A 14,515-nucleotide genomic window follows, 5' to 3' on the forward strand; every position below is an offset into this window, starting at 1 on the left:
CCCTGCTGAATTAATGATGATGGAGAGTAGCCGAGTGTGTGTTGAGTATATGTGTGATGGATGTGGAGGGTTGTGAGCTACCCATCCACCACTGCCACCATTCCTCTTCGTTTGCTTGCTTTGCCCCCACACCCCGTAGCCAGGGCTAATGCAACACCATGCCTTAAGAGCATCGAGCTTCGCCAAAGGGAAGAGAGAAGACATCAAATCCCTTTTTGCAAGCTTGTGTGACTGAAATCAAAGTTTGCTACCTGCAGCTGGAACGTGGTAATGGGATAACGTGTTCAGCAGGCCAAACTGCGCACCGTAATACAGGCAGACTCAGCGGACGACTACAGTCTCCTGGCTCCAGCTGCACGCTTTAGTAGCCACGGGATCAGAGCAGGGTTTACTTGCTTCAGTCTCAGTGAGGAAAGCTGATTACCTTCAACATCCTGAGGAAGATTGCTTAAGGGACACTCAGTCAGGCTGCATCTGTATGCTTTAAAAAATAAGGATTTCTAAATGCTTCTTGGATTTGATGTATACTAGAACCAAAATTCGAGCTTTAATCTGAGTGAATGCAGCACGACCGCGCGCGCATGGACACAGTGTTTGTTCTTAGCTGTGGTAATTAGCGTTATCTGGCTAATATAAGTGTTTAGACTGCGTCTTATCAGCCGTTTAGCTCAAATAAATGGCTTATATTTAATAGCTGGGTCGGATCGAGACCGGATCACGTTCTCACCAAAGCGAACCGCTCCAGAGTTCGTTTGGTACCGGACCGAGACCACCTCCTCTAGCTGGTCTCGGTCCGGTTCTTTTGAATCGCACCCGAGTGCGATTACTGTTTTCACACCTGCTCAATCGAACCGCACTAAAGTTACAAACGGACCAGAGTTCGTTTTAACTGGACCAAATAGTGCTGGTGTGAAAACGCGCTTAAACTATTTGGCCACTTCATGCCCTCGTCTTCAGAAAGACAACCACAGTACAATTAGTTCTTGGTTTGGATGTATAATAGAGCCATAAGTAGATTTTTTTATCATAATGTATGTGTTGGGTTTCAGAAATGTCTTTGGAAAGAGTTCGTAATAGGAAGTTTCTCAGATTTTACTGCTGTTTTGTGAGTTGCTGAAACATTAACAGCAATTTGAATGGTTTCCTATAGATATGGAAACATGCTGTATAGATACAGATACTCAGATATGATTCGTATCATCGCTGTCGTAGATGTTTTTTTCAGTGCATTCCATTTCACATCAGACCTCACTAAATTACTTTAGCCCTGGGGTCCTTAAGTACGTTTTTCCTTGTTTTTGTTAGACGTGTCTGTGCTGTTCTTTATTGTCCTCGGATTACGGATGGAAAATTACTGACAGAATTTCCTTTGTTTAGGTTCCCAGATTTCTTTTAAATTTTGCAGAAAAAAACTCTTCTTAAATATTTTGGCTGCTGCTATAGACTTTAGTCTTTGCTAGAGATTTTAGTCTTTAATATCAACCTGCAGTAGATATTCAAGCTGTCAGAATAGTAAAACAAAACTTACCAAATCAAAACTGAAAACACATGTTTTCCTTTGTCACAAAGTGAAATAAGAAAATCAGTGGCAATATATGTTATCTGGTTGAATTCAATATCAATAAAGATATTGATCAAAAAGTTTTAATAATGATTTGAAAATATATTGTTTACAGCATATGTCACTGACTGACATTAATTTAAAGGAGCATTACATAAATTGGCTAATGATTTTTTCCAGTTTATAAGTACAGATATCTGCTGTGTGCATCCTTGGCAGTTTACTGTGGCCTTTATATTCTTCATATTAATATAACATTTATATCGTTTCAACCAGAATATATTGTCAATTGCTGTTGTGACATCAGGGACTGAAATGTAATGTGAATTTAAGTAAAGTTGACATTGGAGCTTAATGTCAACCAGATGTTGCTTTAGCATCTGTACAAAGTTGGTTTTTGACCTATTTTCATTTTCAACGTTTAATTTACTTGGCCTTTTCTTTCTAATCATCAAAAAGGTGGAAACTGTTAAAAAAACAGTGGACTTTAGTCAGTTTACTTTACTTTATTAGGTAGAAAATAAATTGGATTTAACGTACAGAGAAGTGCAGCTGTGGACTTCAGCATGAACCACTCAGTGTTTTAGGCCGTAGACAAACCACAGAGTTGCTGTAAGAGCAGCTCACCCAGAGTGAAGCATAACTCCAACTGTAGTAACTACTGTAGTAAAAGCTCATGTATCATGGCTCTTGCAGATAATGTATGTATCACTTTCATCACACTTCCTGCACACTGTATTTATGTGGGTCAGTCATCTCCACTATATGTATAGCATGTGTGTAATCTGATGATTCCTCACAGTGAGCGTGGGTATATATCTTTATGTTTCCTATAATAGACTGTGCTCTTGTTCTGATTAATCAGCAGTGCCGTGGCTGCTGACTGCAGATGAAACCGATATGGAAGAAATATCACATGACACTCCGCCCCCAGGGTAGCTCTGTTTACTTGTCGTTAAAAGGTCTCCCAATAATATTTACTCATAGAGTGCACCACTGACATCTTTCAAGTTGTCAGCAGCCCCCCTGCCTAAAGCCCTCGCAGGCTGCTGCTGCCACTGCTGCTGCCGCTGCTGCTGCCGATGCAGTCACTGCAGCTCTGTGCGTCTCTCCGAGCGAAGTGGAGCGGAATGGCATCAGTGTGCGTCTCGGGCAGAGGCTGACCGCAGCAGGAGCTCTCCACACAGATGCAGTCTGATCTCTGTCTGATCTCTGTCTGATCTCAAATCACAGCACAGCAGTGGGGCCATTTCAGAGAGTCTCATGAAATTCAAAGTAGGAACCACTGGAATGCATTATGGAAGGCTAACAGTATCTATAACAGTGCTTCTGTGCTATGCTTTACATAAATTATGCCCAAAAAACATCCTTTTCTTGGAACAGCACAGATGCAGTAGAGATTATAAACTGGAGATGTTTAGCGACTGCCAGCTGGCAAATGCTGTGCATAATGGCAGAATAACGCAGGCATGTAAGCAGCAATAAATAGGTTCACTAACTAAAGTTCTCTGTCACATAGAAATGAGTAAAAATAGACAGAAACATTCTGAGATTAAAATGGACATGGATAATGGCAGTAATCGTATAGAAGCAGCTCTCTCGGTAAGTGCTCCTTCACTGAGAGTCTATTTTAGGTCCTAAATGATGGCGTATTACTGCCATTTTTGCCATTTTATCTGACAGGACAGCAGTGTCAGTGTTTGACAGCAGCTACCAACCTCTACAGACAGTCTTCTTAGTCAGCAGACTGAGATTTATGTACTTCGTCATTTCAGCGTAAAGCTTAATGTAAAAGGCCAGACACAGTCCTATATCATTTATAGCTTCTCATTAAGTCTGGGCCTTGAATACATTGTCTCATAAAGGAATTTTTTTATTACTGTATATGTGTGTTTTGGTGTTTTAGAGGTAGTTGTAAGAGTGCATTAGTTTTTAAACACTGTGTCCACCTACTGTCCACTCTGACAGACCTACCTACCTAGTTGCTTCACTGAAAAGAAGCTTATCTGTTGCTGCACAGTTTGTGTTGGTCATCCTGTAGTTCGTGGTCATCTTCAGGACACTGTTGGCTGGGTTGTTCTGGTTGGTGGAGTATGTTCAGTCCAGAAGAGACACTGAGGTGTTCAAAACCTTCAGCAGCACTTCTGTGTCTGATTACCACTACCAAAATGATAGATGAGATGAGAATTACCACCAAAAAATAGTAAATAATAATTAAAAAAGGGATAATAGGACGATTATAAAGTTTGCAGAGAAGCAGAAGGACTGCAGTCTGTAATTCTAGAACTAGACATTGCACCTATGTGGTTAGTGGATCTGAAAAAATGTACAGTACGTGAAGAAATAATGATATATATATATATATATATATATATATATATATATATATATATATATATATATATATATAAATATTCTTATTGCAGTGATTTACCTAAAAAAAAAAAAAAAACGGTTCATGTCCCATGACTTTTGCCATGTCTCATGGAAGACAAGGAATGCTGCACTGCCCTATGGGATACGTGCATTAAATGTGGATATAATTCTTCCAGAGTGCCTTCTTCTTCTATTTACACAGCCTACACAGTTCTAGCCAGCCCGATTACTACCCCCCATTGCTGCCCATAGTTGGGTAATAGCATGCTGGTCAGTTTCCATCCTTGCAACTTATACAGTTATGGGCATTCTGTGGGCATGCCACCCCCTGAGATAACACTTCATGATCAAGTTTCATGCTGGTATCCCATGACTTTTGGCATGCCAGTGTATGCTGTTCTTGTGAAGCAGTGATAACCTCTCTCTGTAACACCAGCTTATTTAACACCTTCTTTTACCTCAGACCTTTTTCACAGAGCAATAATAAGAAACCTCAGCCGAATGGAATAGCATCTGGGATTTTTTCGCTGGCTAAAATGTGAAATGAAATGATGTGGCCGGGGGCACCAGGCAATAGGCCTTGTCTACCCTCGAAAGTATTTTACAGCGAAAAAACAGTAGAGACAGCCATCTGGAAGCCTGGATTTTCTCAGTACATTTTTTCATTCGTACAGATAACAGTATGTGAAACAGTGTCAGAAACCATATAAGCAAGTCTGCTGGAGAATACTTTGAATTCACAACTCGACAGGGTTTAAGCCAAGCGTGTGATGAGCTAGACATTCTCTATAGACATAGATAACTGGTAGGCTGTACGATTTCATTACTTTTTAGTAACATTAGACTCAATTGCTACATTTAGAGAAGTAAATAACTATATAAACTGCTAAACTATTCAATTATAGTGGAATTCAGTAATTCAACTATACAAGCATGTTTACCACCCTGTTATGTAACACTGTTTTTATTTTTTATTATTTTATTTTATTTTTTCAAATTTGTGGCTTGTTAACAGCAAAAACTATTTCAGAAACTTCAAATTCTCTCAATTTACAAGATTAATATATTTCAAATATGTATTTTTATTCATAAAATTTATTAAAATCATGAAAATATCCCAAAGCAATTCAAAAATTACTTTGTTACAAATGCAGAGATTCATAAATATTCAACTCGTCTTTAGAGCTTAATTTTCCTAAATTTCTCTCTTGTAGAGGTCAATTTTCAATAAGATATTGGGGGACAAAACTGTGGAATCATTTTAACCATTTGGCAAAAAAATGTTCATCTGTATAACATTATAAACAATGTTTACAAGATCATTTGATTAATGTTTTGTGATCACTATTTTTGTTAGTTTTTTTGTTATATAGCTGGAATGTGATATTCCATTTATTATGTTCGTTATAAATATATATTTTTTATATATTATTAAGGTAGAGGCTTTATTTAAGCCCATGTTAGGTTTTATCCTCTACCTGCACTGTGCTTTATCGCTACAGTACTTGCAGTATGTGTATGTTGTTTTTTGTTTGTGCAAAAATAAAAATACTAAAATACTAAACATGTAGGCGCACCCGCGTAGCCTAGCTTAGCCTAGCCTAGCCTAGCTTTTAACACTGTTTGTAACAAACTATGTAAACTGTTAACAGTTCCTGTTATGTTGCCTCAAAGACAAAATTTGTGTAGAAGAATTAGCTGAATGAATGTTTTTATTGGCTTTATTGGTTTACAGCACGTGTACATAGGCCCACAATATTATAGCTTAGCAAAGCTTAGCCTAGCCTAGCTTAGCTTAGCCTAACCTAGCCTAGCCTACAGGTTACCACTGATATCTACATTAGACCTGAACTGCACTGCATTTACACTTGGAATAATTGTAGAACTGTGTTAAACTATTTCTTAAATATTAGTTACTATGCATGATCACGTCTCTGTCAGCTTATTCTGATTCACCTGCTTTGTCAACAGTCATGTTTGGTTCCGAGTCCATTGACACCTGCGAGCCAATTAAAGCATTTATTTAATGTGTGTCTTAATTAAGATAAACATGCACAGGGCTGTGGAATACTTAATGAGAGGCTGCTGAGTGTAACCTTGTCCTCTTTTCCTCTTTGCACTCGTTGATCTCACTACATGATCTGAATTAAGAAGCAGTCTTTAATGTTTTTAATTTAATTTAATTTATTTATGATCTTTTTTTGAGATAAATAGGGTGCTCTCTAGTCACTACACGTAAAGGAAATGCACCAGAAATGTTTCAATTCAATTAAGTGGAATAGAAAACAAAAGACTTTAATGTCCTTATGATATTCCCGGTCGTGCTGGAACACAATAGGAGATGAAAATATTCTCCCCTTCCGACTTAATCAGCACTTATGTTTTCACATTGAACATGTTCTCAGATCCCTCTAGACCTCGCAATGTGCTAGCCTCTCCCCGGCTCTCGGCGGAGAACTCCCACACAGTCTGCTGTTGGCCGGCACTGTCGCTGTTATGTAGACTGAATTGCTCTACTTTATTCCACCTTCCTTGTCTAAAAGGTGATGCTTTATTCGCCGGATTGAGCTACAAGTGTTTCGCCGCTTTTGCACTTGATTGAGCCCGTCTCGCAGATATGTGTGTGTCAGAGTGTGTGAGTGTGTGTGCATGTGTGAGTGTGAATGCGTGTATGTTTGTGCATGTGTTTCTTCAGCTCCCTCGCAGACACAGTCCCATGGAAAGGCATGACTGTGCACGAGTGTGCGGGGAAGGCTGCGCTCGCAGTGATAAGCAGTTCAAAGACACATTAATGGAATTGGCTTGAAGCTACAGCACACCGCTCGAGCCTCTCATAGCCGGGCATAGTAACCCACTCTCTCCGGCTGGGAACGAGGGGCGGGCAGCTGATTGTTTTGAGGTATTGGCGCTCATTAGTTGGGATTGAGAGAATTGGCTTCGCTTCCAAATGAAATGTCAGGCCCAACCTTCGCCTACAGCTCATTCCCAGGCTCCTGAAGAGCGGAGTGGGAAAACTCATTGGGACTATCCTCATCCAGACTTGCCCACTCGATCACGGCTTCTCCTTCTCGGCTTTTGACCTTGCGATTGCGAATTAATCCGGAAGCTGACATTTGAATTCAGAGCAACACATGGAGTGAATAGCTGCAGCACAATTAGGACAGTTACGAAACTAAGCAAAGTATATTGTCCTTTATTTTCACTTAGGCTGTGTTTTTTTAGACTGCCAGCCCAATTCTGAAAACAAATTTTTGGCATATTTAGATTGTATCCCGATAGATTTTAATAGCCTGGACAGATAAAAAAAACACATTAACTCTGCATTTGAATGTGGTTTAAAATGATATTACCTTAAACTTGAAGTAGAGCCACTTTTTTCTTTGGATTAAGGAAAGCTAGGAAAAGACCTTGGGGAAGATCCCCCAAGAGGACATGGTAGAATGGTAGAACAAGGACCCCTTGGCGTCTGTGCTCACCCTATGGTTACCCTATTAAGGATACCTGGGTGATCAATAACCCGTAGCTCTAATCACTGGGCCAGCGGTGTAGCTCTACACATTCAGACTCTGTTGGTATGATCTGCTCATGTTGTTCTCTTTTCTGTCCACAGGCCAACCTTTTAAACTGGACCCAAAAACAGCCCACAAGAAGTTGCGCCTGTCCAACGACTGCCTGACCATGGAGAAAGACGAGAGCTCCCTGAAGAAGAGCCACACTCCAGAGCGCTTCAGTGGTACGGGCTCGTATGGTGCTGCCGGCAACGTCTTCATCGACAGCGGCTGCCATTACTGGGAGGTGCTGCTGGGAGCCTGCACGTGGTGAGTGACCTTACTGATCGTATCTTCTTATCTTCTTGTTACGCAAACCTGCGGCATTCTAAACACGTCTCCTCCTGCAGGTACGCCGTGGGCGTGGCTTACAAGTCAGCCCCGAAGAACGAGTGGAACGGCAAGAACTCGTCGTCGTGGGTGTTCTCACGTTGCAACAACAACTTTCTGGTGCGACACAACGGCAAGGAGATGCTAGTGGAGGCATCACTGCAGCTGCGGCGGCTGGGCGTGCTGCTGGACTACGACAACAACGCCCTCTCCTTCTATGACGCCATGAACTCGCAGCACCTGCACACGTTTGACATCTCCTTCCTGCTTCCCGTCGCCCCCACCTTCATGATCTGGAATAAGTCAGTGATGATCCTGTCTGGCCTGCCTGTGCCCGACTTCGTGGACTGCCCCGAGCAGCAGGACGGCAGCTGTCGTCAGCAGGAGTCGCCGTATAGCTCGGGACTGAAGGGCTGCAACTGAGTCCTACAGCTCCTACTGAGTTCTGGAAACTCTCCTTCCTCCTGAGCCCAAGGGTTCCTTTACTTCCCTCTTCTTGCTTCCTCTGAACTCCTCTGAGGTTCAGCCTCACTGCAAGCCCTCATGTTTGATAGTAGTAGGTGCTCTGCTTGGTTTGAAAGATTTGCTTAGTTGCCCCTGATAAATTGATCATTGATTTGATTGCATTGTCACAGACATTGGACGTTAGACGTTGCATTGGGTGACAAGTAGTCTCTGAGTGAAAGATCTCTAACGGAAACTCTAACGGTTTATTTAGGGGGTGAAATCTTATGTAAATTATTTATGACTAATAAGTTGGTTTGCTTTTTTTGTCAGTTTTAATGTATCCATAAAAGCACTTTTTAGATTGAACTTAGTGCCCCTGCGTGTAAAAAGACTTGATTTTGGGACAGGGCTGGACATCCTTTGGATAGAATAGAGTGGATTTATCTTCTATAGAAAAAAATGGATATGAATATGATGATGTTTCTACTGAGGTTAACATTGATTTCTCTTGACAAAGCTAAAACTCACAATTTTTCATATTCAGGGAGAACAAGGTGATCCTTTTCTTTGCGTTTTCGTCTGGACATTTATGGCATGATATGTATTTCCTCTGTGATTTGTTCCCACGCTATTTGGTTTCTTGTTTTTTTTTCCCGTTTTAGTGAACAGCATGATGGTCCCACTGGTGATTCTAGACATGTATCTATACAAATCCTTATAGTATGTTTTATTGTAAAACAAAAACCCATTTGTGGATGTTTCCCACCCTTTACATTCAAAACCCACTGTGGGTCTCCCACATACAGACTCAGACAGTTGAACAGCTAAAAAGAGGATCAGAATAGTACATTTTTATTTTATTTCATATTATTTGTACTAGAACAGTACGTTTTGTTTTGATATCTTGGTTTCTGGCATTTCATTAGGCCTGTCTTAGATAAATAAACACACTTTCCAATGACCACCCAAAGCAGATCTGGAAGCTCAAGTACTAAATCTTTCTCCTAAGCCCATAATCCATCAGATTTATTTATTTATTTCATTAGGGTTTTATGAGTTTTATGAGTTCACACCTCGTATACGATTTTCCTCAGTACAACAACATTCAGGGAGGAATCGGGTGGGTCGTCGTGATGCAGACAATCAGTTGTACTAATGAGGGCGAACAAGAAAAGAGTTTGTGTAGCAAGGCGATGTATATTTGCAATATTGTGTTATATTTGGGATCCTCCATGAAACAGAAGAACTGTGTGCATCCATCTGAACTCTCACCATCTCTCCCATCCAACTGTATCCTTTGTCCTTGTGAAGGATGAGGAGTAGACATACTACTGATGCCACTGTCTGTCTTGCCGCAGCTGAAGCCACATATCAGCGGGGGTCTCTCTCTCTCTCCCTGTCTGCCTGTCTCATCCTCTTTTTGTCTCTCTGACCCCATGTCCCTTCAGCTGAATGGGCACCTCATTTCCCTTCATTTTTCTCTTTTAGACTTTTTTGTACTTTAGTCTTATTCTAAATCACAAAGCATGATTCTGAACTATTGGACCAGCACAGCACTGATACAAACCCCTCATTTATTCCCATTAGACAGTAGTTTCAGTCCAAAGCCTAGGCTGCAGACCAGATAGGGCAGGACATTGGTAGGACTGTCCTATGAAGATTCCTTCCTGGCAGCCTATTGGTCACACATATAGAGCATTGTAACCAGACTGTGTGATGTCACTAGAAAGGTCGCACATCTTGCATGTGTGATGCAAAATTGTGCAATAACTGAGAAACAAAAAAATCAGTTTCTCTGACTTTGCTATTTATAGGTATATATGTATGAGTAAAATAAACATTGTTGTTTTATTCTATAAACTACAGACAGCATTTCTCCCAAATTCCAAATAAAAATATTGTTATTTACAGCATTTATTTGCAGAAAATGAGAAATGGCTGAAATAACTAAAAATATCTTACAGAGCTTTTAGACCTCAAATGCTGCAAAGTAAAAAAGTTCATATTCATAGAGTTTCAAGAGTTCAGAAATCAATATTTGGTGGAATAACCCTGTTTTTTCATCACCGTTTTCATGTATCTTGGCATGTTCTCCTCCACCAGTCTTACACACTGCTTTTGGATTACTTTATGCCACTCCTGATCTGGTGAAAAATTCAAGCAGTTCAGCTTGATTTGATGGTTTGTGATTATCCATCTTCCTCTTGGTTAAATTCCAGAGGTTTTCAATTTGGCAAAATCAAAGAAACTCATCATTTTAAGTGGTCTCTTATTCTACATATGCAGAGAATTGTGGGTAAGCAAATGCCAGGAAGGATATATAGGTTGCGGCAGCATTGCTCAACTGTATAATAAGGGTTCTTCAATTTGGAATCAGGGATGTGTATTGGCACAAACTTGCAATACAATACGTATAATAATACAGGGGTTATGATTCAATTCAGCATATTGTGATAATATAAGTAAAGTGATATATTGTGATTGTTAAAATCAAATTTAAAAAAGCTAAAATAGTCTAAAATATATACAGTGGGATCTAACCACAGAGTGTAGTGCAATCTAGTGGTCATGGTTTAAACACAATAGTGAACCACTGTCTGACACCAATCTTTACATGGTAATAAATAATTAAAAAAAATTGAAAATTGATACAGTATTGCAAAACTAAATAACTGAGTATTTTTTTTTTACCTTTTTTGGCTCAGAGGTTGAAACATGCAGCTCACCCCGGCTGCAGCCTAGGCTTTGGGTCTTGTATCAGCTTATATTATGGTTTTCTATGTCAAACAGTAGGCCATGGCTTCTGTCAGGTTTTTATCAGTACTCATGGAAATGTACAGGAGATATGGCTTACAGACACGATCTAAATGCAATATAAACAGTTGTAGAGCCCATTTATCACCAATAGAGTAGAACAACTAGAGCCCTTGTTTTCTCCTGTATCAGATACATACATAAACCACACCCAGCCATATTACATAAAAGGGCTCAGCCAGCTTTCAGCTGTCCTGCATTTCATGCTTTACACTACAGCCAGCTGGATAACGGCACAGTGGACCACACACACAAACACACATACATACACGTATACTTACGAAAGCAATACTCCTACTGGCTTTTGAACATGACCAGTTTGTTTCTAGCAGACATTGCAGGAAAAATGAAAAATCTGTGGGAACGTCTTTGTCTAGTTTTCAGGATTGATTTGAAATCCGTGGACGCAACAGCGTCACATTTCAGGATCTACTCGGGGTCAGGAAATTGAGAGCTTTGGAAAAGGATTTTTTTTGGTTTTCCGAGTCGCTCAAGTCTTACTTAGAGGCTGTTGATCTTTGAGCTCATCTGACAAGTTCAATCCATTTGTTCGAGTGTGCTTCACTGAGTCCCAGCGCGACATTCCGACCCCAGGTGGAATCACCTCCTTCTATGTCCTGTGCTATTCCGTGTTTTATACGAAGCGTTCAAAGCGCAGCGTAGTTACCATTGATGATCGTGTGTTTCTGCATATCAGGTTTACAATTCGCTGTGCATTTCATTCAGCTTAAGACGACAGACTGACGAACTCTTTACGTTTCCATTGTTCAGTGATCTTCATCTTCAGTAAAGAGAAACGACGGCACTTTGCTACCTTCAGTCTTTATTAAATGATCAAACACTAGTGTGTTCATCATAACGCTTCTGTTTCAATAGATCTATGAATTTTAGCAAGAAAAGAATGTAAATCATAGGGGGAAATATTATATAAAATTGTATAATAAACAAATATATATATAAATAGAAATATTGTTATTTATGTGAGCTGAAGTCCAATTAAAAGTCTGATCCTGAACAGCTGCTTGGCACTGTGTTGTGTTTTTCTTTGTCACACTGTTCTCGAATGTGTTCTCTTTACCTTACAGACAGACTCAGAAGGTCTCAGAAAGAGGAGGCCACTGTTGCCAGACGAGTGTGCCCATGAGGCTGTGGGCATGAGAGGAGCAGTATGAGGAGACTGCTGCACTGGCAGGGCACCGATCACCCCCCGGTCAGGAGCCGGGGCATTGCCTGTGCTCCTCAGCTGCCATGCCTGGCACTCTAGCAGGCCTATTTCTCATAAGGAAAATACTGCATTATATCAAGTGCTTCCTATAAGTACTTAAATCTTTATAGGAAAGATTGTTCACTCAGCGGCCATCTTTGCAACAGTACCGGGCGGTTATTTCCAGTCTCAGACCAGACCAGGCTCTGAGCTATAGAGGAAATATAATGGGGAGAATCTAAAGGACAAATTATTGTTTCAGAAACACATTTTAGATCATTAAAAGAACATAATTAAAAAAAGATTCTTGTACATCAGAACATGCTTGTTTTGGATATTACGCTTGCGCAGATCTCCACATTAAGGGTGGGGAGGTTCCCAAAGATGATATAAAGAAGGAGACAGGTGTTGCAAAAATGGCCGCCAAGTAAACAGACTTTTCCCACTAGTCCCTAGTATCTCAACTTTTTCTCATTTTTGTTGAAGAGAAGATCACTCAAAAATATTAAGGTAAAAAAGAGCAAGACAAAAATTTTACCAAAAAAAAGACAAAAATGGGTCACACATAAAATAGGCAAAATAGAAAAATAATGCTTGGTATGCTCTGTGACAGTAGAGCTTAAATTGGAACCAAAAAAAAAAATAATAATAATAAATTGCACGTTCTGTGTGATCCGCATAAACTCTAGTTTTGAGCCCAAGCCCGATTTAAATCCAACATCTGTTCAAAATGATGCTAGTAAACAGCAAAACACAGAAGAAGCATAGATCGATTTTTTAGAAAAACTGTTTATTAAGAATGGAACTGTGATGTGGAGGTGGAGGGTGAGTGCAGCGTGATTAAAACATAAAAAAAACTTTTTTGTATGATCCCTTTTTAGTATAGTTTCTTTTCTATAATATTTTATTGGTGTGATAAACTATGGTGTGATTATCACACCATAGATTTATATAAAAAAAAAAACATATATAGCATTATACACCACTTTCTTGAGCCCAACACAATCTCAGCCTGAGTTCAGATTGGCCATTGGGCTGGCTTGGGCAGAGAATCTAAACTCTTTGTTTCTTGGAGGAACTAGACAGAGCAAACAAACAGGTATTAATAATTAATACCTGATTAAACAAATGAACTCAAGTGATAAAAGTAATCAAGTGAGGATGATCTACCAATCAATAACTGATTGGCTGTCTAAGTCAATTAATGTAGAAAAGTCTGTTGAGGAACTGGGAAGTGTGACAATATCATCTACAGCTCTGTCCATCATTGTGAACATCTAACACTTTTTTTTTTCAGATTCTCAGCAGAGATGCCAGGTTCATGGCAAATTGTCAATCTTTATCTGTGACTACATTTCCAAAGAAATGTAGTCACAGATAAAGATTGACAATTTGCGGGGTGCGTTTGTTTGGGCAACGTTCAAAATGAAATGCGGCCGCCAAAATGTCAGACGGCAGACAGTAGAAAATGAAAAATGAAAGAATAAGGCTATTTATGACTAACACAGATTGAAAAAGGCAGAGCACTGGTACAGGAAGAAGTAGGGCGAGAGAGAGAGAGAGAGAGAGAGAGAGAGAGAGAGAGAGAGAGAGAGAGAGAGAGAGAGAGAGATGCACACTAGGTAAAGTGAACAGTAGTTATAACTAGTGCAAATGAAAACAAATAAAAATTAAAAAGTATTTTTAAAAGCTGTATATTCACTATTTACGACATGTAAAAATCCAGTATATCACTATATACAGTATAAATACCATTACTCTGCAACAGCTTACTGATCTCCATTAACACCAAGACTGAAATTCTTTCTTAGAGAAGCTAGAAGTGATCTTTAAAGCAAACAACACTAAAGATTATGGGTATTCCGTTTTAATAGGGGACTATATGACTGCATTATTATTAGTGGGATTGTTAAAGTTTAAACTGTTTCATAAAGTGTTGAACCTAATATTTTCAACTGAGTATTTACATATGGAGGCATCGTAACACTTAGAGATCAGTTTTGTGTTTCGACACTTTTCTGTTCTTTTTTTCTTTAATATTTTATGAAATGTCATTATAAGGAGATTAATTCCCAGGAAGTGGATTAGTAACACTGGAAAATGTGTGGTTGCTTTTTTTGGGTAACAGGGTCTCAAAGGTGTTCCACTGCAAGGTGAATACACAGGAAGTAGTTATCTAGAAAATTTGTTTTTACAGGAAATAACTTTGTAGCATCTTTTTTTTAAAGTGTACAC

At 39.6% G+C, this 14,515-nt stretch overlaps 1 protein-coding gene across 5 annotated transcripts in view; it reads left to right on the forward strand.

Annotated features, from left to right (window-relative positions):
- mid2 (midline 2) overlaps window positions 1-12,093 on the forward strand; it is a 220,751-nt gene extending 208,658 nt beyond the window's left edge. For all 5 annotated transcript variants that reach the window (XM_049483849.1, XM_049483848.1, XM_022683564.2 and 2 more), the window contains 2 exons: window positions 7,548-7,755; window positions 7,836-12,093. In XM_049483849.1, the coding sequence (XP_049339806.1) occupies window positions 7,548-7,755; window positions 7,836-8,238 (611 nt within the window). In that variant the 3' untranslated portion in view covers window positions 8,239-12,093. The remainder of the gene's footprint in view (window positions 1-7,547; window positions 7,756-7,835) is intronic.
- The last annotated feature ends 2,422 nt before the right edge of the window (window positions 12,094-14,515 follow it).

The sequence above is a fragment of the Astyanax mexicanus genome, chromosome 10, assembly GCF_023375975.1.
Source record: "Astyanax mexicanus isolate ESR-SI-001 chromosome 10, AstMex3_surface, whole genome shotgun sequence".
Lineage (NCBI taxonomy): Eukaryota > Metazoa > Chordata > Actinopteri > Characiformes > Acestrorhamphidae > Astyanax > Astyanax mexicanus.